The sequence below is a fragment of the Dasypus novemcinctus genome, chromosome 3, assembly GCF_030445035.2.
Source record: "Dasypus novemcinctus isolate mDasNov1 chromosome 3, mDasNov1.1.hap2, whole genome shotgun sequence".
NCBI lineage: Eukaryota > Metazoa > Chordata > Mammalia > Cingulata > Dasypodidae > Dasypus > Dasypus novemcinctus.
In genome coordinates, this window is record NC_080675.1 from 2,024,030 (window position 1) to 2,048,176 (window position 24,147).

The 24,147-nt window shown below is 46.2% G+C and overlaps 1 protein-coding gene across 16 annotated transcripts in view; it reads left to right on the forward strand.

Annotated features, from left to right (window-relative positions):
* Window positions 1–24,147, forward strand: part of PPP1R13B (protein phosphatase 1 regulatory subunit 13B) — a 130,106-nt gene that overhangs the window by 94,335 nt on the left and 11,624 nt on the right. For all 16 annotated transcript variants that reach the window (XM_071213580.1, XM_058291003.2, XM_071213583.1 and 13 more), the window contains exons 4-8: window positions 2,374–2,450; window positions 17,544–17,645; window positions 19,477–19,651; window positions 20,469–20,665; window positions 22,584–22,724. In XM_071213580.1, coding sequence (XP_071069681.1) covers window positions 2,374–2,450; window positions 17,544–17,645; window positions 19,477–19,651; window positions 20,469–20,665; window positions 22,584–22,724 — 692 coding nt within the window. The remainder of the gene's footprint in view (window positions 1–2,373; window positions 2,451–17,543; window positions 17,646–19,476; window positions 19,652–20,468; window positions 20,666–22,583; window positions 22,725–24,147) is intronic.

Below are 24,147 nucleotides of genomic sequence, written 5' to 3' on the forward strand. Positions count from 1 at the left end.
CCTCCAAATCGATGTCCAGACACCTCCGGACCAGGAAAAATCCCGAAACAGCCGGTCCCAAAGAGTCTCCGACGCCTCCCAGCCAATTCCCCCCAGGAGCTAGTAACCGGGAAGTTCACTCAGCCGCCATCTTGCCTCCCCCTCTCCTTGAACATTTAAAACTGCTATGTAAATTTCCTAAGAATGTGGATATTCACTTATGTAACCAACTTAAGTGCAGTTATCAGGTTCAAGAAATTTAACATTGATATAACTTTGTCATTTATATTCCAGTTTTTCATAAGTCCCAGTAGTGTCCCTTTGAGCATTTTCTCCTTCCTTGCTAGATCCCATCCAGGATCATATTTTCAATTTAATTATCATTGTCTCTTTTGTTGCTTTCTTTTTCTTTTTAACTGTGGGAATATATATCCAACACCAACATTCCCATCTCAGCCATTCCCAAGCATGCCGTTCAGTGGGTGAATTGCATTCGCAGTATTGTGGTATTTCTCACCACCTTCTGTTACCCAAACTCCCCAGCTCCCACACAGCAGCCCTGCGCCCCCTGTGCAGTGACTTCCATTCCCCTGAGCAGCAACCTGCCCCTGGCAGCCTGTCCTCTCATTTGATGAGCTTGCATATTCTCCAGTATTTTCTTTGTAGTTACCATAGGGCCTAAATTTCACACCCTAAATCTAGAACAGTCTCATGTGCTTTGATACCAACTTAAATTCAGTAGTATACACAAAGTGTGTTCCTAAACTCCTCCACACCCACATTTATGTAATTCTTGTCACAAATTACATATTTATATGTTATGAGACAAAACCATTGATTTATAATAACATTTTATGCATGTGCCTTTTAGAGCCCATAGGAAGTAAAAAGAGGCGTTAAAAATAAAAAATGCAATAGTACTGACACTTATTTACATTTGCCCATGTCATTACCCTCACAGGAGATCTTATTTCTTCATATGCTTTTGATCTATTGTCTATTGTCCTTTCGACCTGAAGAACTCTTTTTAGCATCTCCTGTAGGGCCAGTTGAGTGGTGATGACTCCCTCAGCTTTTGTTTATCTGGGAATGTCTTAATCTCTCCCTCAGTTTTGAAAGACAGTCTTGCCGGATAAAGAATTCTGGGTTGGCAGTTTCTTGCTTTCAGCACTTGAAATACGTCGTCCCACTGCCTCCTTGCCTCCATGGTTTCCTGGCACATGGCACTTTGCTTCTCTCTTGCAGCTCTCAGAATACCGTTTACCTTGGCATTGGACAGTGTGATTTTAATCTGCTGTGGCAGGGATCTATTTGGGTTTATCCTGTTGGGAGTTCACTGGGCGTCTTGCCTATGTGTACCCATGTCTTTCGTCGAAGGTGCTAAGTTGTCAGCCGTGCTCCTTGAGTGTCCTCTCTTCCCCTTCCTCTCTCCCTTTCTGGTGCTCGCACAGTGCCTATGCTGGTACACCTGATGGTGCCCCACGGTTCCTCAGGCTCTGCCCACTTTTCTTCATTCTTCTTTCTCTCCTCAGACTGAATGATCTCAGTTTTCTTGTCTTCAAGTTCACTGATTCTTTCTTCTGCCAGCTCCAGTCTACTTTTGAATCCCTCTAGGGAATTTTTAATTTCTGTGATCTTCAGCTCTGTTTGGTTCCTTTTCATAATTTCTTTCTCTCTATTGATATTCTCTTCTGTGTTCAGCTCTCGTTTCCTGATTTCTTTTTAATACTTTGCCAATGGTTTTCTTAGCTCTCTGAGCATGTTTAGGATCTTGTTTTTGAAAGTATTGTCTGTATGTCCCAGGTTTGAGCCCCGTCATTGCTGGTTTCTAACGTTTTAATCTTCTCCTTTGCCTGGGCATATACAAATGCCCCCTCTTCTCTAGGAAACATCTTCCTCGCAGTCCCAGGCACTGCGCGGTAAGCCCCACTGCCAGCAGTCCCTTCTCCCGGGCTATTCGGCTCATCTGCTCTCCCGCAGCATTCTGTAGGAGTCTCGCAAGCTGCCTCTATGCAGGGCGAGTTCTGGGGTGGCGGGTCCCTCGGGCCACCACTGGGCAGAATGGACCAGATGTGCGTGCTCCCCGTGTGTGCCGAGGTCACGCTGCCCCTCTGGAACCGCGGCCAGAGGTCAGCGCTGGGGATACAGGCCCGGCCTGCTGTGCCCTGCCGTGCTGGGGGTGCCAGCCAGGGCTCCCTGAGGTCCTGCTGGATCGAAGGAGCCTTTTTCTGGGTAACGCATGCACCCTGTACTGCCTTTCTTTAACTGCTGAGCTTTGAGAAAGGTGTTTCTGTTGTTGCTGGTTGTTCAGAGCTCCTCTGGGGGGCACAGAGCCCCAGAGGATCTCACCTGCCATCCTGATCTCTTAAAAATTTCGTACTTTCATTTCTTTAGGTGGCCGTCAAACCCAAGAGCAACGACTACAGAGAAATGCAGTAAATGTACCTGGAGAAAAACGTACTGAAAATGGGGTAAGTAATAATGAATTAATTTGAATCTTGTAAATGGCTTTTTATGGGTATTAGTAAGTTTTGGTTTATTTATTTATTTACTTACCATTTTTTTGGAGGTACCAAGGAATGAACCCAGGACCTTGTACATGGGAAACATGCGCTCAACCGCTGAGCTACATCTGCTCCCCAATGAGAGCTGTTTTTTTTAATTTGTTTGTTTGTTTTTTAGGAAGTCCTGGGGATTCAGCCCAGGACCTTGTACATGGGAAGCAGGCACTCAACCACTTGAGCTACACCCTATAATTCATGTTTTTGTTTTTGTTTTTGAGGACCAGGGACTGAACCCCAGACCTTGTATATGGGAAGCCATTGCTCAACCACCGAGCCACATCGGCTCCCCTAAGTTGGTTTTTACATTTGTTTGTTTTGCTTGTTTGTTTTTGTTTTTGGGGGCACTGGGGACCAAACCTGGGTACTCCCATGTGGGAAGCAGGCGCTCAGCCTCTTGAGCCACATCCACTCCCCCTTATAGTTTATTTATTTAAAGATTTATTTTACCTATCTCCTCCCATTGCTTGTACTCACTGTCTGCTCTCTGTGTCCATTAGTCATCTTTTTAGAAGGCCCTGGGAACCGAACCCGGGACCTCCCAAGTGGGAGGGAAGCACCGAGTTACTTGAGCCGCCTCTGCTCCCCCCTTGTGGCTCTCATTGTGTCTCTTTGTTGCGTCGTCTTGCTGCATCAGCTCGCAGCGCCAGCCCACCACATCAGCTCGCCGTCTTGCCCACCTTCTTTAGGAGGCGCTGGGCACTGAACCCAGAGCTTCCATACGGGAGGCTGTTGCCTGTCTGCTTGAGCCACTTCCACTTACCTAGAATTTTTTATTTTTTTTACTTTTTAAAGATTTATTTATTTTACTTTATTTATCCCCCCACACACCTTGTTATTTGGGTTTGCTATCTGCGCGTCAGCATTCTGTGCAGCACAGGCTGTCAGCTCTCTGCGTGGCACGGGCCGTAGCTTTCCACAGTGGCGCAGGCCTGCTTGCCTTCATCCGGAGGCCCCGGGAATCAAACCCTGGGCCCCTGTATGGTAGACGGAGCCCAAGTGCTTGAGCCACATCTGCTTCCCTGTAATTTATTTTTAAAGAATAATTTATTTAGGGGGCTAGAAATTGTTATTTCTGTGGAATGTTTCAAAATATTTTATGAAGTCATAAAAAAAGTGGTCCCTGAGTGGTCCCTGAGTGGTTTCACCTGACCACACAGTGGTCCATGCGCGGGGCAGAAACCTCAGCAGAGCAGTACCCCCAGGCTGCCCTTACATCATGCCGGGTGCTGCCTGCAGAGCCAAGCCGTGTGCCGGATTATATTTTCTCCTCTTTGGTCCCAGTGTTAAAACCCTGTGCACTCACACTGTCACAATTAGAGATTCTCTTTCCTTACATCCAATTTCTAAAATTCATTCCACAGATCTTCTCACTCCAGCCTTCTGTTATACTTGTCCAACTCCGAATTGAAAGGTTCTTTTGGATTCTTCCAGGCGTAAGATCAGCTTCAGGAGGCACTGACCCCACTGGGAGACATTTTCGGGGCCGGGGGTGGGGCCTCGAAAGCCCGCTGTAACGTGACGTGCTGCCTGCTGGGTGTGGGGACCTGCAGGTTGGAGGTCATGGCGTCTTTCTCATGCTCGAGGAAGCAGTCAGGCCTGACTTGTCCAACAGAACTTTGAGGTCCTTCTGAGTTTTAAGATCTATCATGACCTGAACTTAAGGAAGTGAAGTAAACCTGCTGAGTCGGCGGTGTGTGGGGGTGGGTGCACGTCTGCGTGACTCAGGGCAGGGGCTCACGAGGAGGGGCTTCAGTGGCGTGATGAGGGACGTGCCCGTCTTGATGCAGCTGGCCTGTGACCTTTTCTTCCCTAGTGATGTAGTTTCCTGTTAACATGGAGATAATGGATACATTTCAGGAGCAACAAAACTGACACCTGAAACCCAAATTTAAAAATACGTTTGTTTGTACCCTTTATACAAGCTGGTAATTAGAAAAAGGTATAAGACCTGGATCTAGAGGTAAAACTCTGTGCTGAAGCATTGCGACAAAGACATCACTGTATTTTTGTGGCTTACGCAGCCACCTTTTAAGCTTACTAATACATTATCTTTGCGAAGCACTTTATTGTCTACAAAGTGCTTTTACATGCATTTTTAGAAGTTAATCAAATGTTTTAAATGCACACGTTCTGTAATAAAAAGATATCCTTTAAAAAGTTAATAGACCGTTAAAAACCTCTTTCCCCCACGTGTTTTGGTATCTGCACCCTGAATACAGAGTATGGGCACGCTGGCCTTCTGCCCCGCGGGCCTCGGCAGCTGGGTGTGGGTTCAGCAGCACTGGTGAGGCAGGAGGGAGTGTGGGCGGGCGAGCTGGCAGGGAGCCTGCGTGCAGCGACTCGTGCCCCTCAGCAGCCGCTGAGGCAGGCATCTGCTTCCTGAAAATGGTCGGTCAGCAAGTCATGTTCATCCGTGTACCGGTTAGACTGTAAACCTGAAGGGCAAATTGATTTGTTGCCGGCCTCTAGGCACTTACTGTCTTTCTGCGACTGCAGGTGATCCTGTAACACTGCAGGGCCACAGCAGCCGTCTTTATCTGTGTGTTTCTGTTCCCAGTTGTCAGTTCATGTAAGACCCCAGCAAGAGGGTGACCCTGGGTCACGCCTCAGCGACCGAGGCCAGGGTTCTTAACCAGGGGTCCATGGATCCCCAAGGGGTCCGTGGAAAGATTTCAGGGAGTCTGTGAGCTTGAACTGAAAAAAAATCAGTTTATTATCTCTATTTTCTCTGACGTCTAACTGAAAGCTAGCATTTCCTCCACTTACGAATGTATGCAATAAATAAATTACAGTAATATTCATTTCACGTAACTGGCAAAGGGGTCCATGGAACAAAATAGGTGAAGAACCGCTGCCCTAAAGCAGCCCCATCACGTGATGCATTCACAAGTTCTTCATGTCGTGTACGGCCCACACCCACAGGGGTGGACTAGTTTAAGAACATCATCTTTTCCGGGGTTCACAAAACTTGAGACTGTCACAGGGAGGTTAGGGTTCTACACAGCTCCCTTCCCAGGAGCTTTCTCTGCAGGGCCCTTCTGTTACCAGTTCCAGGACTGGGGGAGCCATCCTGAAGTCTGAGTTCCCAGAAGGCCAGCACAGGCCAGCCTCAAGCAGCCTTTCGAAGGACAGCGTGCTAGCTCATAGGCCATTCCACAGGTTTTTGTTTTCTCAGCTAACCAGGTTTAAAATCTTAGTTTCTGCTTATCAGTAAGTTACTAGTACCTATTCATCTCACCCCATATCTTTTCTTCTAAGCATTTCATAGTTTTAGCTTTTACATTTAGGTCTCTGATCCATTTTGAGTTAATTTTTATGTATGGTGTAAGAGTAAGGGTCCAAATTCATTTTATGCACATTCTAGCACCATTTGTTGACAAGATTATTCTTTCCCCATTGAATTGTCTTGGCACCTTTGTCAAAATCAAATTGCATAAATATAAGGGTTTATTCCTAGAAGCATTTATTATTAATATGCTCACTCCATCTCCCTCTTTCCATATGGCACCCAGGATACAACTGCACCTGTCACCCCTGAGGCCAGAGTAAACTTCCAGACTGCTTCCAGTACAGGAGACAGGCGGTCCCTCTGTGACATGGAGTAGGGGAGACATCTAGGGATTTAACGGCTGCTTAGATATCTTTCACCCATTCAGCCCCAATTTAGGTGCTTCACATTTCATTCCCCTTTCCAGAGAAAATGGTTCTGCCAGTTCCTGAGGCCTTTGAAGATTCTGCGATAAAACTAGATTATCAACTTTGCCTCTTGTGAGGTTTATCTCAGATGTACTAGGTCTTCAGTGAACTTGAAGATAAGACAATTGGAATCATTCAGTCTGAGAAGCAGAAAGAAGAAAGAATGAAGAAAAGTGGGCAGAGCCTGAGGAACCGTGGGCACCATCAGGTATATCAGTATACACACTGTGCGAGCACCAGAAAGGGAGAGAGGAAGGGGCAGAGAGGACACTCAAGGAGCACGGCTGACAACTTAGCACCTTCGACGAAAGACATGGGTACACATAGGCAAGACGCCCAGTGAACTCCCAACAGGATAAACCCAAATAGATCCCTGCCACAGCAGATTAAAATCACACTGTCCAATGCCAAGGTAAACGGTATTCTGAGAGCTGCAAGAGAGAAGCAAAGTGCCATGTGCCAGGAAACCATGGAGGCAAGGAGGCAGTGGGACGACGTATTTCAAGTGCTGAAAGCAAGAAACTGCCAACCCAGAATTCTTTATCCGGCAAGACTGTCTTTCAAAACTGAGGGAGAGATTAAGACATTCCCAGATAAACAAAAGCTGAGGGAGTCATCACCACTCAACTGGCCCTACAGGAGATGCTAAAAAGAGTTCTTCAGGCAAAAGGACAATAGACAATAGATCAAAAGCATGTGAAGAAATAAGATCTCCTGTGAGGGTAATGACATGGGCAAATGTAAATAAGTGTCAGTGCTATTGCATTTTTTATTTTTTTTTAAGTTAATTAATTTATTATTTTATTTTCTTTATTTCTCTCCCCGCCCCCCCCCCCCAGTTGTCTGTTCTCTGTGTCCATTTGCTCTGTGTGTGTATGTGTTTTTTTTTTCCTTTGTCTGCTTCTGTTGTTGTCAGCAGCACGGGAATCTGAGTCTCTTTGTTGCATCATCTTGTGTGTCAGCTCTCCGTGTGTGCGGCACCATTCCTGGGCAGGCCGCACTTTCTTTCGCGCTGGGCGGCTCTCCTTATGGGGTGCACTCCTTGCGTGTGGGGCTCCCCTACATGGGGGACACCCCTGCGTGGCACGGCACTCCTTGCGCGCATCAGCACTGTGCATGGGCCAGCTCCACACGGGTCAAGGAGGCCCGGAGTTTGAACCACGGACCTCCCATGTGGTAGATGGACGCCCTAACCACTGGGCCAAGTCCCGCTTTCCTGTATTTTTTATTTTTAATGCCTCTTTTTACTTCCTATCGGATCTAAAAGGCACATGCATAAAATGTAATTATAAATCAATGGTTTTGTCTCATAACATAAATATGTAATTTGTGACAAGAATTACATAAATGGGAGTACGCAGGAGTTTAGGAACACACTTTGTGTATACCACTGAATTTAAGTTGGTATCAAAGCACACGAGATTGTTCTAGATTTAGGGTGTGAAATTTAGGCCCTGTGGTAACTACAAAGAAAATACTGGAGAATATGCAAGCTCATCAAATGAGAGGACAGGCTGCCAGGGGCAGGTTGCTGCTCCGGGGAATGGAAGTCACTGCACAGTGGGCGCAGGGCTGCTGAGTGGGGAGATGGGGAGTTTTAGTAATGTATCAGAAGTACACTAGATTATGTGCTTACCAATTGTCTTAATGTTGCTCATCTTAAATTTAGACTCATAAGAAAAATCAGAAAATTGTGAGGTTTTTTTTTTCTGATTGTTATGAAAAATTGTTTTTCTTTGTACTCTTTGTGGAGTCAAGCTCTGTAAGTCCAGGGGGGTTCGCTTCTCCTTGTTTGGTAGTGGGAGGTTTTAAGAGACATCTTGTAATTTCAGCCCCATGATTCCTGTCGTGGTTGGCCCCATGTAGTGGAATGTGCTGTTGTGAAGTGCCCTAATTTTAGGAGCTGCTCGTGGGTGTTTCAGCATGGGGCCAGCCTGCATAGCACGTTTACAATGAGGCAGAGCGATATTCCACAGCCCCATGCTACCCATGGAAATGCTGTTTTTATTTTATGGTTTCAATATCAGTATGAAAACCTGAGTTCAGTTCTGCTCCTCGTGGCTGAATTTGGTGGTATAACCTAACTGTGTCCTGTGGGGATTTCTTACCTCGTTCATTAGAATAGAGGCTCACTGAGAACAGGGAGACACTGCCGTCTGCTGTCCTATTAGATTGCCTGTAGCGCAGGGGTTCAGAGCAAGGCTCTGTGAGCTTGAGTTTAAGTTCAGAGGAACATTATTCTTGTGGGGATGTGCTGGTGGGAGTGTGGTATATTTATTAAATAATACGCAGTATCATCTGGGCTTAGTAAGGGGTCTGTGGTTTTCACCTGACTGGCAAAGTGGTCCATGGAACAAAAGAAGTTAAGAACACTTGCTCTAGTGTCTAGAAGTCCACCTGCACTCAGAGGGCGGGGATTACCCTGGAATCGAGCTCTTGAGCTTGACTGGTACCTTTACGAGAGGTTGTGATGTAAGAAGAGGGGAAACGGGTTCTGGTCCTCCTCCACCACTTACAGGTGCTGGGAACTTGAACAAATCATCTAGCCTCTCTCTTCTTTTTTTAGATGCAAGAATATTATATTATTACTGCTAACCACAGTCCATAGGTCATTCCAGCTGTACTTTTCCCATGCTTCTCCACATTCCCAACACCCTGCAGTCATGATATACATTTGCTCTAGCTCACAAAGGACACTCTTGCACCTGTACCATCAACCACAGTTCTCATCCACCTCTTGGTTTATGCTTTTCTGTTCCTAGACTATTCTCTGACATTCTGTAAATTGGCATTTATATCCCTAGACTACCATTTTCAGCCACATCCCCATTTATAAACTAGTTGTTACTATGTGTTACCATCTACTCTATACATTTCCACACTTTTACAGTAAAGCTAATTAAAGCTACATACATTAAACATCAGTAGTCCATCTCAGTCCTCCTCTTATCTCTTTTTTAAGAATCCACCACCTACCACCAGGTCTTGAAGTTCTTTTCCTACAATTTCTTTTAGAAGCTTTATAGTTCTTACTTTTATTTTAGGTTTTTGATCCATTTTGAGTTAATTTTTGGATAAGGTGTGAGATAGGGGTCCTCTTTGCTTCTTTTGGCTATGGATATCCATTTCTTTCACCACCATTTGTTGAATCAGCTGTTCTGCCCAAGCTGTGTGGGTTTTACAGGCTAGTCACATGACCATACATGTGTGGGTCTGTTTCTGAACTGTAAGTTTGATTCCGTTGGTCTGTGTGTCTGTCTTTATGCCAGTACCATGCTGTTTTTACACTACAGCTAGGTAATGTAATTTAAAGTCTAGAGAAGATACTTGGCTTTTCCATTTTAAGATGTTTCTGGCTATTCGGGACCCCTTACCCTTCCAAATAAATTTGATAATTGTGTTTTCAATTACAAAAAAAATGCTGGTGGACTTTTTATTGGGATTGTGTTGAATCTGTTTATCAATTTGAGTGGAATTGACATCTTAGTGATATTTAGTCTTCTAGTCGTTGGCATAGAATGTTCTTCCAGTTGTTTAGACCATTTTTATTTCTTTTAACATTGAGTTGCAGTTTTCTGAAAACAAGTGCTTTACCTTGTTGGTTAAGTTTATTCCTGACTATTTGAGTTTTATCTGTCATATTTTATTTTCACCACTCTTTTGACACTTTCAGTTACTTTTATTGATATAGTCTTCACTTCTAGACTCTCTTCCAGGCCTCTCTTTCCTGTCTTTTCTTTTCAGGCTCTAGAATTTAAAGCCTGAAAATCTGGTATCTTGGTTAGAAATTCTCTCAGTTTCTGTTTGTGAATATTCTAAACTCACCCTCATTGTTGAAAGACAATCTTGCTGGATATAAGATTCTTGGCTGGAAGTTTTTCTCTTGTAGTGTCTTAAATATATCAGACCACTGACTTCTTGCATTATGGCTTCTGGTATGAAATCAGCCCTTAATCTTATCCCTTTTATGTTATTCATTGCTTTTTTCTTGCTGCTCTCAGAATTCTCTCTTTGTCTTTGGCCTTTGCCATTCTGATGAGTATGTGTCTTGGAGTTGGTCTATTTGGATTTTTTAGGATGGGAGTTGGTTGTGCTTCTTGGACATGGATATCTATGTCCTTCTGTAGGGTTGGGAAATTTTCAACTGTTATTTCTTCAAATATTCCTTTTGCTCCTTTTCCCTTCTCTTCTCCTTTTGGGACACACGTGACACATATGTTTACGCGTCTTTTGCTGTCATTTAGTTCTCTGAAGGCTTGTTCAATTTTTTTCCATTCTTCAACTGTTCTTTCGTATGTTCACTTTTAGAGGCCATTTCTTCAAGCTCACAAATCCTTTCTTCTTTCTTCTCCTCAAATATGCCATTATATGATTCCAATGTTTTTAAAATTTCATTTATTGCCTCTTTCATTCCCATAAGATCTGCTGTTTTTCTATGTATGCTTTCAAATTCTTCTTTGTGCTCATCCAATGTCTTCTTAATATTCTTAATCTCTTTAGCCATCTCATTTATTAAGGAGATTTGTTTGAATATCTATGATGAGTTGTCTCAACTCTTTAATGTCATCTGGAAGCTTATCTTGCTCCTTTAACTGGCCATGTCTTCCTGTTTCTTGGTGTGGATTGTAATTTTTTGTTTGTGTCTCAGCATCTGGCTTACTAGAGTATTTTTTCTGGGTGCAGTTTTTCTCTTTAGTTTTGGGCTTCCTGCCCTTTCTCCCTTGCTGGCTGTTCAGTAGGAACCGAAGATGTAGTTGGTGCTGTAAGCTGTGGAGGCTCAAGCTGCCCTCAGTGCCCTAGACACCAGTGAAACTTCTCTCAACTTTCTCCTTTGCCAGGGGTAGGACAGAGTCACAGCTGTGTGGAATAATCCAAGTTGTACAGGCCTAGACTGTAGTTGTCCAGAGATGCTGATGAGGCTTCCTGTCCCTTTCTCCTCTGCCTGGGGCGGGCATGGAGCTGCAGGTGTGGGCAGCAATCTATGCAGTGTGGGTCCAAGATAACCACAGTTGCCCCAGGAGACTTCCAATTATTCAGTCTGTGCCAGCCAGAGGTACCTGCAGCTACCTGGATAGGCTGGTGCAGGGCCCGCCAGCCTCCTCCCTGCAAGAGGTGGGGCAGATGCCTAAGCTAGGGCTGCAGGCCAATCTGGGTGAAAGAAACGGGTTCCTACTGTCACTGTGAGTTTCAGTCCCGGCTTCCTCTCAGGCTGGGGGCAGAGTCAAAATGGCGACCGCCAGCCTCTTTCTGACCTGGACAGATTCACACCCCAGCTGTTCCTAGGGTTATAACCAGCCAAATCCACCAATCCATAGCTGAAATTGGTGGCCAGTCTCCTTCTCTCCTGTTTTTGGGAAATGGAGCTTCCAGTTCCAGCCACAGAATAGCTTCTGGGGCAACTTGCACTGCCAAAGTAGGATAATCACCAGCCTCTGCAGCTTGGCTGGTAATTTCCTGGAGAGGCTGGCACAGGTCCCCGCAGCTTCCTCCCTCTGAGAGGTGGGGCTGGGGCTTCAGCCAGACCTGCCATCTGACCTGGATGGGAAGAAGCCGGTCCCCACCAGCACTGGGATGCTCAGTCTGCCCTGCTTCCCCTAGTGCCAGGCGCAGAGTGAAGATGGCAGCTCCCGGCCTCTTTCTGACTTGGACAGGCTCAAACTTTAGGTGTTCTCAGGGTTATACTTTAGCTGCTGAATTTACTCATTATTTGCTAAAATTGGTGCCCAACTGTCTCTTCCTCCCCCATTTTTGGGAAGTGGAGCTTCCAATTCCAGCTGCGGAACAGCTCCCGAGGCGGCTTGTGCCTCCAGTGGAGGATGGGCACCGGCCTCCAGGCTGTGGAGCCTCTACTTACGAGTCTTCTCTGCGGATGCACAGTCTCCTCCTTCCATTCCTTCAACGATGTGACAAGGTGCTCTTCTGGCCTCCTGGAGCCCCCAGGCAGGTGCTTCAGCAGCTCCAGAGAGCTCTGGGTGTTTACTGACTGCCCTGGAGCAGGAGCTGACTCTCAGAGCTCCTTACTCCACTGCCATCTTGCTCGTTCTCTCTTTTTTTAAAAAAACAGATGAATTTTATTGCATCTTCAAAATATCTCAAATAGGTCTAGCATCTTTTTTCCACAGCTTGACAACTCTTAGAACTTACTCACCAGTCTGCTGGAGTGTTCCTTTTTCAGAGACATAGATACCAGCCAAAAATTTTCTGATATCCTTGTTTTTAACTATTGAGGTTTGCTGAATCAATGCAGCTGAATTTGATACAAGTTCAGTGTCATTTCCTTCAAGAATTAACTCATCTTTCTGGACTTGAGATACTGAGCAAGCAGTGCCTGGCCTCATCTGAACCCTGTGTTTGTATTTTTCACCCAAGAAAACTCAGACTTCTACAGGAGCCCCTCTTGCCTGAATACCGAGGTTGAGGGGAAGCCACACCTGGACCTCTCTTGTCCCAGAAGCCAGTGTGAAACCCTTGGCCACGTTCTGTATGTGACAAGAGAGTGCGCCTTGGCCAGCGCGTCCGTTCCTGGCCTCTGTCGGCCCCAAGCCTCTCTGCTGCCTCCTGGGGGCTGAGCTGTGCAGCGATGGACTGAGGACCCCGCAGCTTCTCTGGGGCCCTGGAATGGCTGTGCGTCCCCTCAGCCCGGCTGACATCTTCTGGAATGTGCAGTCTGGTTGCTGCAGATGGTCTTCATTCTCGCAGTTGATGTAGCAGGAAGAGCCGTTGGGCTCTTTCACCCTGTTTATTTATTTATAAAATTCCTTTGCCACTGCTCCCTACTTAGGGGGTGTAGCAGTTTGATATGGTTATGAATTCCAAAAATTGATACTGGATTATGTTTGTAATCTGATCTGTACCTGGGCATGACTGAGTTATGATTAGGGCGTTGAGCACCCGCCCCTTGGTGGGTGGGGATTACAGATGAAAGGCCTGGCAAAGGACGGAGTTGAGGGCTGTTGATGTTGGAGTTTGATGCTGAAGACTTAAACTGGAGCCCTGGGAAGTCAGCTCACAGAGGAAAGAGAAGCCAGCCCAGGAAGAAAGGAACCTTGAGCCCAAAGAGAAGCAAGACCCTGGAAGGGAGGAGCCCAGGAAGCCTGAGCCCTCGCAGACGTCGGCAGCCATCTTCCTCCAGTTAGACTTTGGTGGGGAAGTCACTTGTGCTTTATGGCCTGGTGTCTGGAAGCTCCTACCCCAAATAAATACCCTTTATGAAAACCAACCCGTTTCTGGTATTTGGCATCAGCACCCCTCTGGCTGACTAATGCAGGGGGCATGGTCAAGAAGGAGGTGAGATGGGGACAGAGCAAACTTGGGTTAATGAGGTGCCGGGAAGATCTGGAGAGACAGTTGAAATGGTGATGAGGGTGGAGACTCTTGCTTAGGAAGATGGGCTGGAAAGAAAAGAAGTTTGGGCTTTTGAGTTTGCAAAGAGGACATCCCCATTGGAGTGTGATCTGGGCTCACGTGATGAAGGGGCGAGGGAAGTGATGGTTTCCAGTATCAAATCCCATATGAATCTTTTCAAGCACCTTCATCCAAGCCTGAGGCCAGGTGCTGGGCCAGGTGCTGTGGGCCCAGGTGAGCCAGGACTCACCACTGCCAAGTGTCCAGGGCTCGCCGGTGCCCCGTTAGCTAGCAGGTTCCTATTGCCAGTCTCTGTCAGTAAGTACTGCATGTGAAAGTATTGGAAGTCAGCAAAATAAAGTCCCTTACTTTATTGCTTCCACCCATAGATTTGTGGAGTTTAGAGAAATAAGTGATGACAAAGCTGGGGTGGAAGTGTTCTCCTGTGGCAGCTCGTGGGGAGGGGACAGTGGGACCTGCAAAGGGATGGGCCAGTGTCTGTTGTGGGAAACGAGCACTGTCAGTGGTGGGCTCGGGCACGGGCTGGACTCCCTGGGAGCGTAACTGACTTCCCTGGACTCTAGAATTCAGGCAGCAAGCCTGTGACATCAGAGAAAACCCGGTCTCGGGCCCGGGGGTGGGGGGGGTGGGGGGTGGTGCGCTGTGCGGGGGCTTCCAGGCGCCGGGGCGTGCCCTTTGTCCTGGGCTGGGATGTGGGGCCTGCCCGGCTGCTGCTCACGGAACTTCCCTGCTTGCTCTACTGAGTTGCGGGTGGTTTGTCCCTTGTGTGACCTCGGCTGAACTCACCCGGCTAATGCCACCGTAATTAGGGCCCTCGAAGGACCGGAGGGACTTGATTTCTTCCTGTTGGATGCAGCGAAAAGAATAACTAAGGAATTCAGTGATAGGCTTGTTTGAATAGATTGGGTTCATATGGAGAATTAAAAATTGTAGGTGGGGCTTAGTGTACATGGAAAGAATTTACAGTGATGGGGCAGCTATTAAAAATTTGAACTTGCTTTGAAGGATTTGGTTTTTAAAACTTTGAAAAGGTGTATCTTTCACTAAATTTTCACATGAACAATTATGGAATATATATACCAAAGAAAATATTGCATATTTGTTAACTTACAAAGTTTTTGGTGGCTTTTATATTTATAACCCATCCTGTCCTCTTTTCATTGTTCATTTTAAGCCATTGTGAGGGAGGGAAACTAAAAAGATAATTTTTCTTTAAGGTACAAAAATATGAAAGTAATGTAAATTGAACAATTAGTTCAATGGACATACGTTTTCTCTAGTCAAAAAAGTATTAAAGTAAGTAAAACATATATTTAAAAATTAAAATAAAAATTAAAAAGTATTTAAGAAGTAGTTCTGAAGGCTTCCAGAAATGTATTTTGTTATGGTAGCTGGAAAATCTCAGTGAGTAAGAATTACTTCCTCTTTCTTACTGTTAAAGGGGAAATAAGCTTTTGGTCATTTTGACTAATTTGCTAGAATTTTTTTTTTTTTTTAGAATCAACAAATTTCTTTTCAGATGTACATTTCTGTAAATGTCCATTTAAAACATCTAGCTTTGAAAAGGGGCTTGCTCCATTTTGCTCCCCTGGGTTCTCCAGAGAAACGCAGAACAGAGGTTCGAGGTAAGAACTTGTGAGCAATTACTGATTCCATTTTCAAGAGTAAAAAATACGCTTGAATGTTACCTAAGAGTTTGGGAAGATGTGGCATCAGAGGAACAGGGATTAGAAAAAATTATTAAGAATTACAAGAGGATTTAAGGGTGGCAGAAGGCAAAAGGGGTTCACAGGTCTGTTCACTATTGAGTAGAAAGTAGAGATTTGAGGAGGGGCTGTGCGGCTGCATGGTTGTAGCTGAAGCGTTTGGTGGAGCGTAGGCTTGTCTGGAACCTGAGCTGCTTTTTTTTTTTTTTTAGCTATAGGCATGGAACTTGACCTCTCGGCCATAGTTCCTCATCCACAGAGTGGTGCTGACTCGCCCACTACTAGTCAGCCAAAGGGGTCCTGGTGCAGAGCACAGAACTCTACTGGCTTTTATAAAGGGTATTTATTTGGGGTAGAAGCTGACAGTCAGAAGACTCTAAGGAGCCCAACTCAACGTACCCTAAGAGGTACTTTCTCGCCAAATGTCTGGTGCCACATTTTGACGCAAGGTGGTGGGCGATGTCTGCGAGGGTTCAGCCTTCCTCCTTCCTTTTAAGGCTCCATGGTTCCAGCTTCTTCGGATCTGAGCTGTAGGTGGAGGGTTCGTCTCTTTCCCTGGGGCTTGCTTCTTTCTCAGCTGCTCTGGTCTCTCCACGAGGTCGGCTGTAGACTACCAGGCTTGTCGCCCTCCTGGGGCATGTCTATGCAGCACTCTCTTCCTGCATATCTGCTTCTGTGCTCTCCTTTTCTGTGTATTTACTTCTGTGTTTTATCCCCAAGGGGGCTGGGACTCTAGAGTCCCACTCTAATGACATGGTTGGATCACAGCCCTAATCTGAACATGATTTGATCAGACATCTCAGCTGAATCTCATATAGTCAGAGGCTGTTACGCCAGAGGAACTGACCATTTTACAAACATAATCTGTATCTAATATCAAACTGCTATGCCCACCATACCGATTTGTTTTGGAGATACGCTCACACGAGGCTGCATAGAACGCGTGTACACTGACGTAGGACACGCCCCCAGCGCCTGCTCGGCGGTGCTGGCGCGTGCCGGTGGGCAGGGCCCTGGCTCCCTGCTCTGCTTCAGGCTGTCGACCTGGTGAGCCGTTTCCCTACCTGCGGACTCTGGATGTGGCAGGCCCTACCTCAGGGTCTTTGTGAGGGAGTGCACTTGGCTCAGTGCCAGGCACCTGAGAATAATCGTGAAACCCTTGCTATTATTTGTTACGCCGTTAGCTAAGATTAGGGGCATGTTTTCAAATTGTCAGGCACCACTCTCTAGGTAGTCCCTTTTCGTGTTCATTTCACATCTAAAATTCTGTCAGATGATGGCCAGTCCTTGGTATAGGCCATACATATGATGTGGGTTTTTTTTTTAGTTTATTTGTTTGTTTGTTTGTTTGTTTGTTTTTACTCCCCTCCCCCGCCCTGCTCTTTTTGCTGTGTCCATTCACTGTGTGATCCTCTGTATCTGTTTCTCTTTTTGTCTTCTCTCCTCATCTTTCTCCTCTAGGATTCACTGGATTCGATCCTGGGGACCTCTGCTGTGGAGAGAGGTTCCCTGTCACTTGTGCCACCTCAGTTCCTGGGCTCTGCTGTGCTTCACCTTGACTCTCCCCTTGTCTCTCTTTTGTTACGTCATCATCTTGTTGTGTGACTCACTTGCGTGGGCACTTGGCTCGCCACGCAGGCACTCGGCTGACCGTGTAGGCACTGGCTCACCATGCAGGCACGCTTTCTCTTCCTTTTCACCAGGAGGTCCCAGGGATCGAACCCGGGTCTTCCCATATGGTTGGCGGAGGCCTTACCACTTGAGCCACATCCGCTTCCCCATATGGTGTTTTTAACGAGGTATTTGTTCTATAACATTTTTACATATTTCAGTTTCACAAGCCCTGACTATGAAATGGCATTTGGACTTTGGGTATCACCTGCACATTTTAGTTTTTAGGCTGAGTATACTTAAACATCTGACAGGCCCATTTACTCACATGCACCTGTTATATAGCCACCCGGAGAGGAGGGATGTCACTTGTAATACACATTTACAAGATTTACTTAAAGTTAGGTCCCTTAATAAATATGGTACCCAATGTTTATGCATCAGATAACTTATTTATATTTACTAAAAGCAGCCAATAGCTAGTAAAGTTCTTATGGGAAAATAAACTTACTTATATCCTAAATTCTAGAGAACCTATTTAAAATCCTGCCTTGTGCTGACACCAGAGCATGACGATGAGGCAGCAGAGCAGCGCTCTAGTGTCGTGTTTCGCCCTCTGCAGGCCGGGAACCCCCGGGCTGAACTGACGCTCTCAGAGCTCCAGGACATGGCAGCCAGGCAGCAGCGGCAGATCGAGAGCCAGCAGCAGATGCTGGTCGCCAAGGTAACTGACAGAGGCGGGGGGGGGGGGGGGGGGCACCGCGCACAGTTACATCCTCCAGCGCTGTTTCAGATGTGATCACACATTCACAGGCCAACCTCGTGACACAGGACGGTGCCACGGAAGCGTGCCACACACCGTCTCTCTCCTCTCTCTTACCCTTCTGTAATAGTGAGTGCACACGTTAGCTCCTTGAAGTTGAGATGGTATCGGAGCAAGCGCACTTGATCCTTGAAAAACACACACACACACACACACACACACACACACACCCCACCCACCCACCCCCACCCACCCCCGAACTGGAAATCTTTGACCTTGTTCAAATCGTGGATAGAATTTGGGAAGGAAGGCTGCTCTCTGTTTTCCTCTCCTCTGCCTCCGAGCCTGTGCTCAGTGGTGTCACGCATGTCCCTGTTCTGGCAGAGCCCGCAGTCCTCGAGGGGAAGCTGGGAATGGCCTGGGAGTGACGGGTGGGCGTGAGGGCCCCGTTCACCTCTCTGGCGAACTTGTTTAATTCAGTGCCGTGCTGGGCACGCGGAGTTCTTGTTACATTCTGAGTTCTACGTTTGTCGTTGAGATCCTGTAACAGCACGATTTGAATTTTTTCTCAATAATGGTTTAATCATATTTGAGAGACTAAAAAATAAGACCTGTCTCCCATGCCTGCTGGAAATGATTCATGTTATAAGTGACTTGACTATGCTTTGAAACTGCTTTAAAAAGATATCTATAGTCTATAAATATCACAGCTAGGTTCTTTTGCTTTCTTCTGTGGATAACAAACATCCTATTTTTTTCCTTTGATTGTGTTGTTCATTTTATTATCCACTTTTATATAAAAAAGTTTAAATAGGCCTTGTTTTTAAAATTGTCTTATAGTTGACTGGATTTATAAGAATTTAAAAAACAATTTAAAGATAAGTGAATTGAAAAGTATTTTGTCTCACTAAGATTTCTAAGATGAAATGTAGATAACATTATAGAATTCTGAAATTTCCTATTTATATTTTTTATTTCCTTTCCAAATTTTAAGCCAAGAATATTACTATTAAAAATAACTTCTTAGATATTTTCAGCAACGTGAGTCACAAGTTAATGCTATTTTTAACATATTTAAGCATGTATTTCCTTACCTTATATAGTGTCATATGTAAGCCTGCCTAATCACACCTTAAACCTCTCCTTATTTAGGTGTATTTTATGCGTACATACGGGACCATGAATATTTAATGTTGACTCTTATCCTTAAGGTATGTTGTCACATTAATAGGGAAAAAAGTATTGAAGAGTATTGCATATAGTTTTATTTTAGGATTATCCTCTTAGTGTTTTACTGTAAAAACATTTCACTGGTTTCTAAAGAAGGCTTGTTCGTGTCACTTAGAAGATTGGAAGTTTATCTCCTTACGGATCACCTCAGCATTCCTTTCCTTTGGGAAGTTAACAGTGGACTCTCGGGAGCCAGTCTGTAGCAGCAGGAGACCTGTCACTAGCAGCAGGAAGCCGAGGCTGGCCGGAAGCCACCAGGTGTGCTGGAATGGTGATGGCGCGCAGAATGCCAGACCCGTGTTCTCCTCGCCTGCAGGAGTGTTTCCGTTAGCCGAGTGGTCCAGTAGATGAATTTGCACAGGAAAATCTGTTTTTACACCTCACCTTAACGTATGCTCAGTAATTTCCATTTTGGGTGCCCTGATTTGTGCAGGATTCTTCTAGGGTTTCTTTAATATTCTTTAAGAGAGGTGATACTATGGTATCCACTGACGTTTTATTTCACATATAAAAGTAAGTTGATGTTTCAGTTTTCAAAGTTAGATTTTTCTCTCTTTTGTAGGAACAGCGTTTACATTTTCTAAAGCAACAGGAGCGCCGTCAGCAGCAGTCTATTTCTGAAAATGAAAAGCTTCAAAAATTGAAAGAACGTGTTGAAGCCCAGGAAAATAAGCTGAAGAAGATCCGTGCCATGAGAGGACAAGTTGACTACAGCAAGATCATGAACGGCAACCTGTGTACGTGCTCGGGCCTCCCTCGGCGCCCACTCTCACCTGGCACTGGCAGGAGGGCAGTGGGTCCAGCTTCCTGATGGTAGCAGGCGCAGCGTAACGTTGGGTCTTGCTGTAGAAAGTGCTAGAGCTTTGCTCTGTAATCTGCGTTTAGAGGATGCTGGTTAGATTAAAGGACCTTCAGAGAGCTCCTTCCCAGCTCCAACCACACAATAGAAAGATCCTTTTGTTACAGTGTTACCGCAGGCTCTTGGATTGGAGCAGGGGTGTGCCGAGATTCAGATACCGTTATGAGGGTCTGTTTTAGAGGAATGGTTTACATTTTGTGCGTGTATCACGATACGCTCTACAAATGCTAGCTTTTTTCCCATGTGGACTCTTCGCGATTAGAGTCGCCATTTCAGCTAGTACGGGTTCAGTGCCGACCAAGGCGGGCACGGGTGGCCCTGCCCTTCTCAGCCTGCGCTCTGCTGGCGCACTGAGAGCTCCAGGTGGGCTTGTGCACTTTTAGCCCTAATTAAAGGGTTTTCAGTGGTCAGCACAAATATAATTGTTTGCTGTATGAGCAGTCACATGTTATATTCCCAAGATTTGTTGAAATATGTTTGGGACTGTGCATACCGCAGTGCTCTCCATGGTTTGATGTTAGAGTTGAGTGCAAGGTGTTGGAACTGAAGAGAGTAGAATATCAGCAGAGGATGCTTATTAGAGACCCCCACACTTACTGCCTGCCCTTCCCACTCCCAAGAGCTTATGTTACTGCCTTTTTGACATTGTTAAAATGTGCTATCTTCTCTTTCTTTTTTTCCATTGGAAAATACAGCTGCTGAAATAGAAAGGTTTAGTGCCATGTTCCAAGAAAAGAAGCAGGAAGTACAAACTGCCATACTAAGAGTTGATCAGCTGAGTCAGCAGTTGGAAGATTTAAAGAAAGGAAAGCTGAATGGCTTCCAGTCTTACAGTGGCAAGTGGACAGGACCGGCAGCCGTGGAGTTAAAAAGACTGTACCAAGAGCTGCAGGTGCTCACTGGGCGCTGGGCCTGCGCCTGGGCTTGACTGTGTTAAAAGAGCCTTGTCTTGTGGACTTTCTCTTAGTGTCTGCAGGAAACCTCAGGAGCTAGAAGCACATTCCCGCCCCCTCCCGCCCCGAGCTAGCTCCCTCCTCTGTCTGCTCATTGTCTGCTCATCTTCCAAATTTTAGGAGGCACTGGGAACTGAACCTGGAACCTCCCATGTGGGAGGTGGGCACCCAACTGCTTGAGCCACATCTGCTCCCCTGGAAGCAAGTTAATGTATTCTAGTTTAATAGCAGGCACAAAATGTATTTCATACAAGAGAATTTTTTAACAGCTTTATTGAAATATAATTCACATAGCATACAGTTAACCCATTTATATTATTTATATATTTAACATACCCACAGAGCTGTGCATCCACCATCACAATACTTTAGAGCATTTTGATCATCCCAAAAAGAAACCCTGAACCCCTTAGCCGTCCCCACCCAGGCCCCGCATCGCTCCCAGCCCTGCCAGCCTCTGATCTGCTTCCTGTCTCTGTAGGTTTGCCCGTCCCAGACATGTCATATGAAGGGGGCCGTACAACATGTGGTCCTTCGTGATTTTGGCTTCTTTCACTTAGCAGGATGTTTTCAGCACTAAATAATTTAATTTGCAGTATAAGGGACCAGGAAAGAATTAAGCTTTAGATGCTTCTAGGAAAACTATTTTTTGATGAGATACATACCTGTTGATAAATCCTCAAGATTCCCATTACTCAGAAGTTGTCACTCAGTGGTGAGTTTTCAAGCCAGAGGCAAGTTTTGCAATTCTCTTAGCATTTGGTAGAAAAATACTCTATCATTTTGTGAAATGAGGGTATTTAACTACAGAGAGCAACTTGCACTTAACTTGCACTTAAGTTCTTTAGCATAAATGCATGGAAATAAAGTACAAAAAGAATTTGACTTCTTTTGCATTTTAAGGCAATGTAGAAGTACAGGGTTTCTTTGTTTTTTGTGAGGTGATAACTGTAATATAAGAATATCATTTATTTCCAAAGTTTTACTGCAATCCAGAATTTTTTTTCAATTTAATTTTTCTCATCTAGTACACACATACAAGTGTGTTCATACTAATATATGTATCTGAAAAAAAGGTTAACGAAACAGTACTTTAACTGTCCACGTGCAATGTGCTCCAATATTTTCTTTTCTGTTTATTTTTTTAATGTTACATTAAAAAAATATGAGGTTTGTTTAGTTTTCTTTAAGTGCTGGTGGCAGGTCCCTGGAGTGATGGGAAGATGCTGTTTGGCCTCAGCCCTCAGCTGAGAGTGCCAGGATGTAGACCCCCCTCTGGAGGGTCCTGGCCTGCCCTGGTGACGTGCCCCGTTTGGTGGCCTCCGGCAGAGTGGACGCTTGTCCTGCGGGCCTGAGAGGGCCTGTTCCAGGGCAGCCGTCACCAAAGCTTCGCTGCCAAGGACCACGGTCTCGTTTCCACATGCTCATCATTTGCACGAGTCCTCTTGAATGCCTTGTAAAAGACAAATACTTACAGATCATTTCAACTTCCTTTTTTCTATAAGAAGTGCGTTTTGGGTTCACCTGTGTGTACCTGTAGAATATTGAACATGCAGGTAGCAGTAAACGAACACCAATACACGTAAGGATTTCAGGCCAATTTTTCTTTTTCTTTTTTTAAATCTCTCTGGAAATGAAAATTTGAACTTTCAATTAATGCAAATCATAAAAGTTTTATGTTCTGAATGGATAGACGACTGGATGATATGGCAGATGTGGCAGAAAGCTGAGGTTGGTGGGTCTGGGTGTCTGGGGTTTCGGCGTGTGCTGGAGTTCTCTGTATGGACTTGGCAGTGTTTCTGTAACTGTTCTGTAAGCAGAAGTACACTTGAAGAAAAGTTACATGTTGTTTTGCAGATCCGTAACCAGCTTAACCAGGAACAGAATTCAAAACTCCAGCAGCAGAAGGAGCTTCTGAATAAGCGCAATGTGGAGGTGGCCATGATGGACAAGCGCATCAGCGAGCTGCGGGAGCGCCTGTATGGGAAGAAGGTTCAGGCACGTGGAAAGTGTTGCTGAGATAAACTACTAAAAAACGGTTCATCTCAAAATTGCACGTCTTCATCAAGTGGTATTGTGCTTCCCCATTCCCCATAGCGATGAGGGATGGGCTGGCCTTACGCCATCAGGCACTGCTGGAGAAGAGAGTCGGCCTTCCCAAAGACTCGCCTGTTTGCTGGCTTGTGCGGTCACCACCGTTACAGCCGCCAGCCCCGGCAGGCTGCCCTGCCCCGCTCCGGCCCCGCTCTCGCCCTGTGCAGCGCCGGCTGCTCTCCCTGGTCGGACACTCACGGCCTGTGCAGGTGCAGCACCGGGGCTAGCCTGGCCCCGCTGCGCTGGGCACCGTCCTTGAGCTTGTGTGGCCTCATGTCCTGGGGTGTCCACCTAGTGTCATACCTACTTAACCCAGCCGGAGGTGTCTTTGTAGACTCTCCAGCAAAGCACTATCTAAGGGGTTAGTGTTTTTTAAAAGCTACCTTAATTTCGTATTTTGAATTTCAAAGGTAGTAAATACACATAAAAAAGAAACTGTACAAAATACTTAAAGAAAACGTGGAATTGCGTTCCGCACCGTCTCCTTCCCCAGGGTGCTGGTTGTCACGGTCTAGTCTTGTTTAATGCAGACACAAAGGTGTGTACTTTTTTAGATGAAAATGAGATTGTAGGAATTAGGTTTTTCATACCACTCTGCACCTGGGCTTTTTTTTTTTTAACAGTGCCCTGGGGTCTCTGCAGGTCGACAATGCCCCCTTCTAGGTCTGCAGAGCGCTGCGTCCAGGCCCCGCGTTAGGGGCCTCGCAGTGCTCCTGCACCTTGTGCATGTCGCTGCAGGCTGGGTGTGCGCTGGGCCTGTGGGTGCGCGCAGCCTCAGGGTTTAGGGAAGGGGCCACTGGCCGCTAGCACAGCCTTCCCCAGAGATACGGTGTCAGTGTCTCCGCTGCTGGTGACAGAAGGATGTCCTCGTGTCTCCTGCTGCCCTGAAGGTGGAGGGTGAGGAGGGCAGTGGACACGGGGACGGCCGCCTCCGGGCCTCGATGGGTGTCGGAGGTGGGAAGGGCTCTTTACGAGGCCACGCTCTTTTCCACCCAGGCGCTGAAGGCTGGTGGTCAGTCGTGTTGCTCTGGTGTCAGGCGATGGCTTTCCTTGTCTCTTGGGATTAACAGCACAGAGACCAGGAGAAAGACGCAGAGCACTGCGCGCACCTCCTCCAGCCCCCCGAGGGCTTCTGTGGAGCTGCCGCTCCACCCGCAGGCCTGGTCCTCTCGGAGCCCTGCTGCAGGGCCCAGACCCTCTTGTCTGCCGCGGGCTGACACGGCCGTCCCTGCAGGGCTTTGCAGACACTTAGGGTTCAGGGACTCTGCCCTGTTAGAGCGACCTGGGGACGTCTAGCTATAGTTCGCGTGGCAGACCTTGGTTCTTG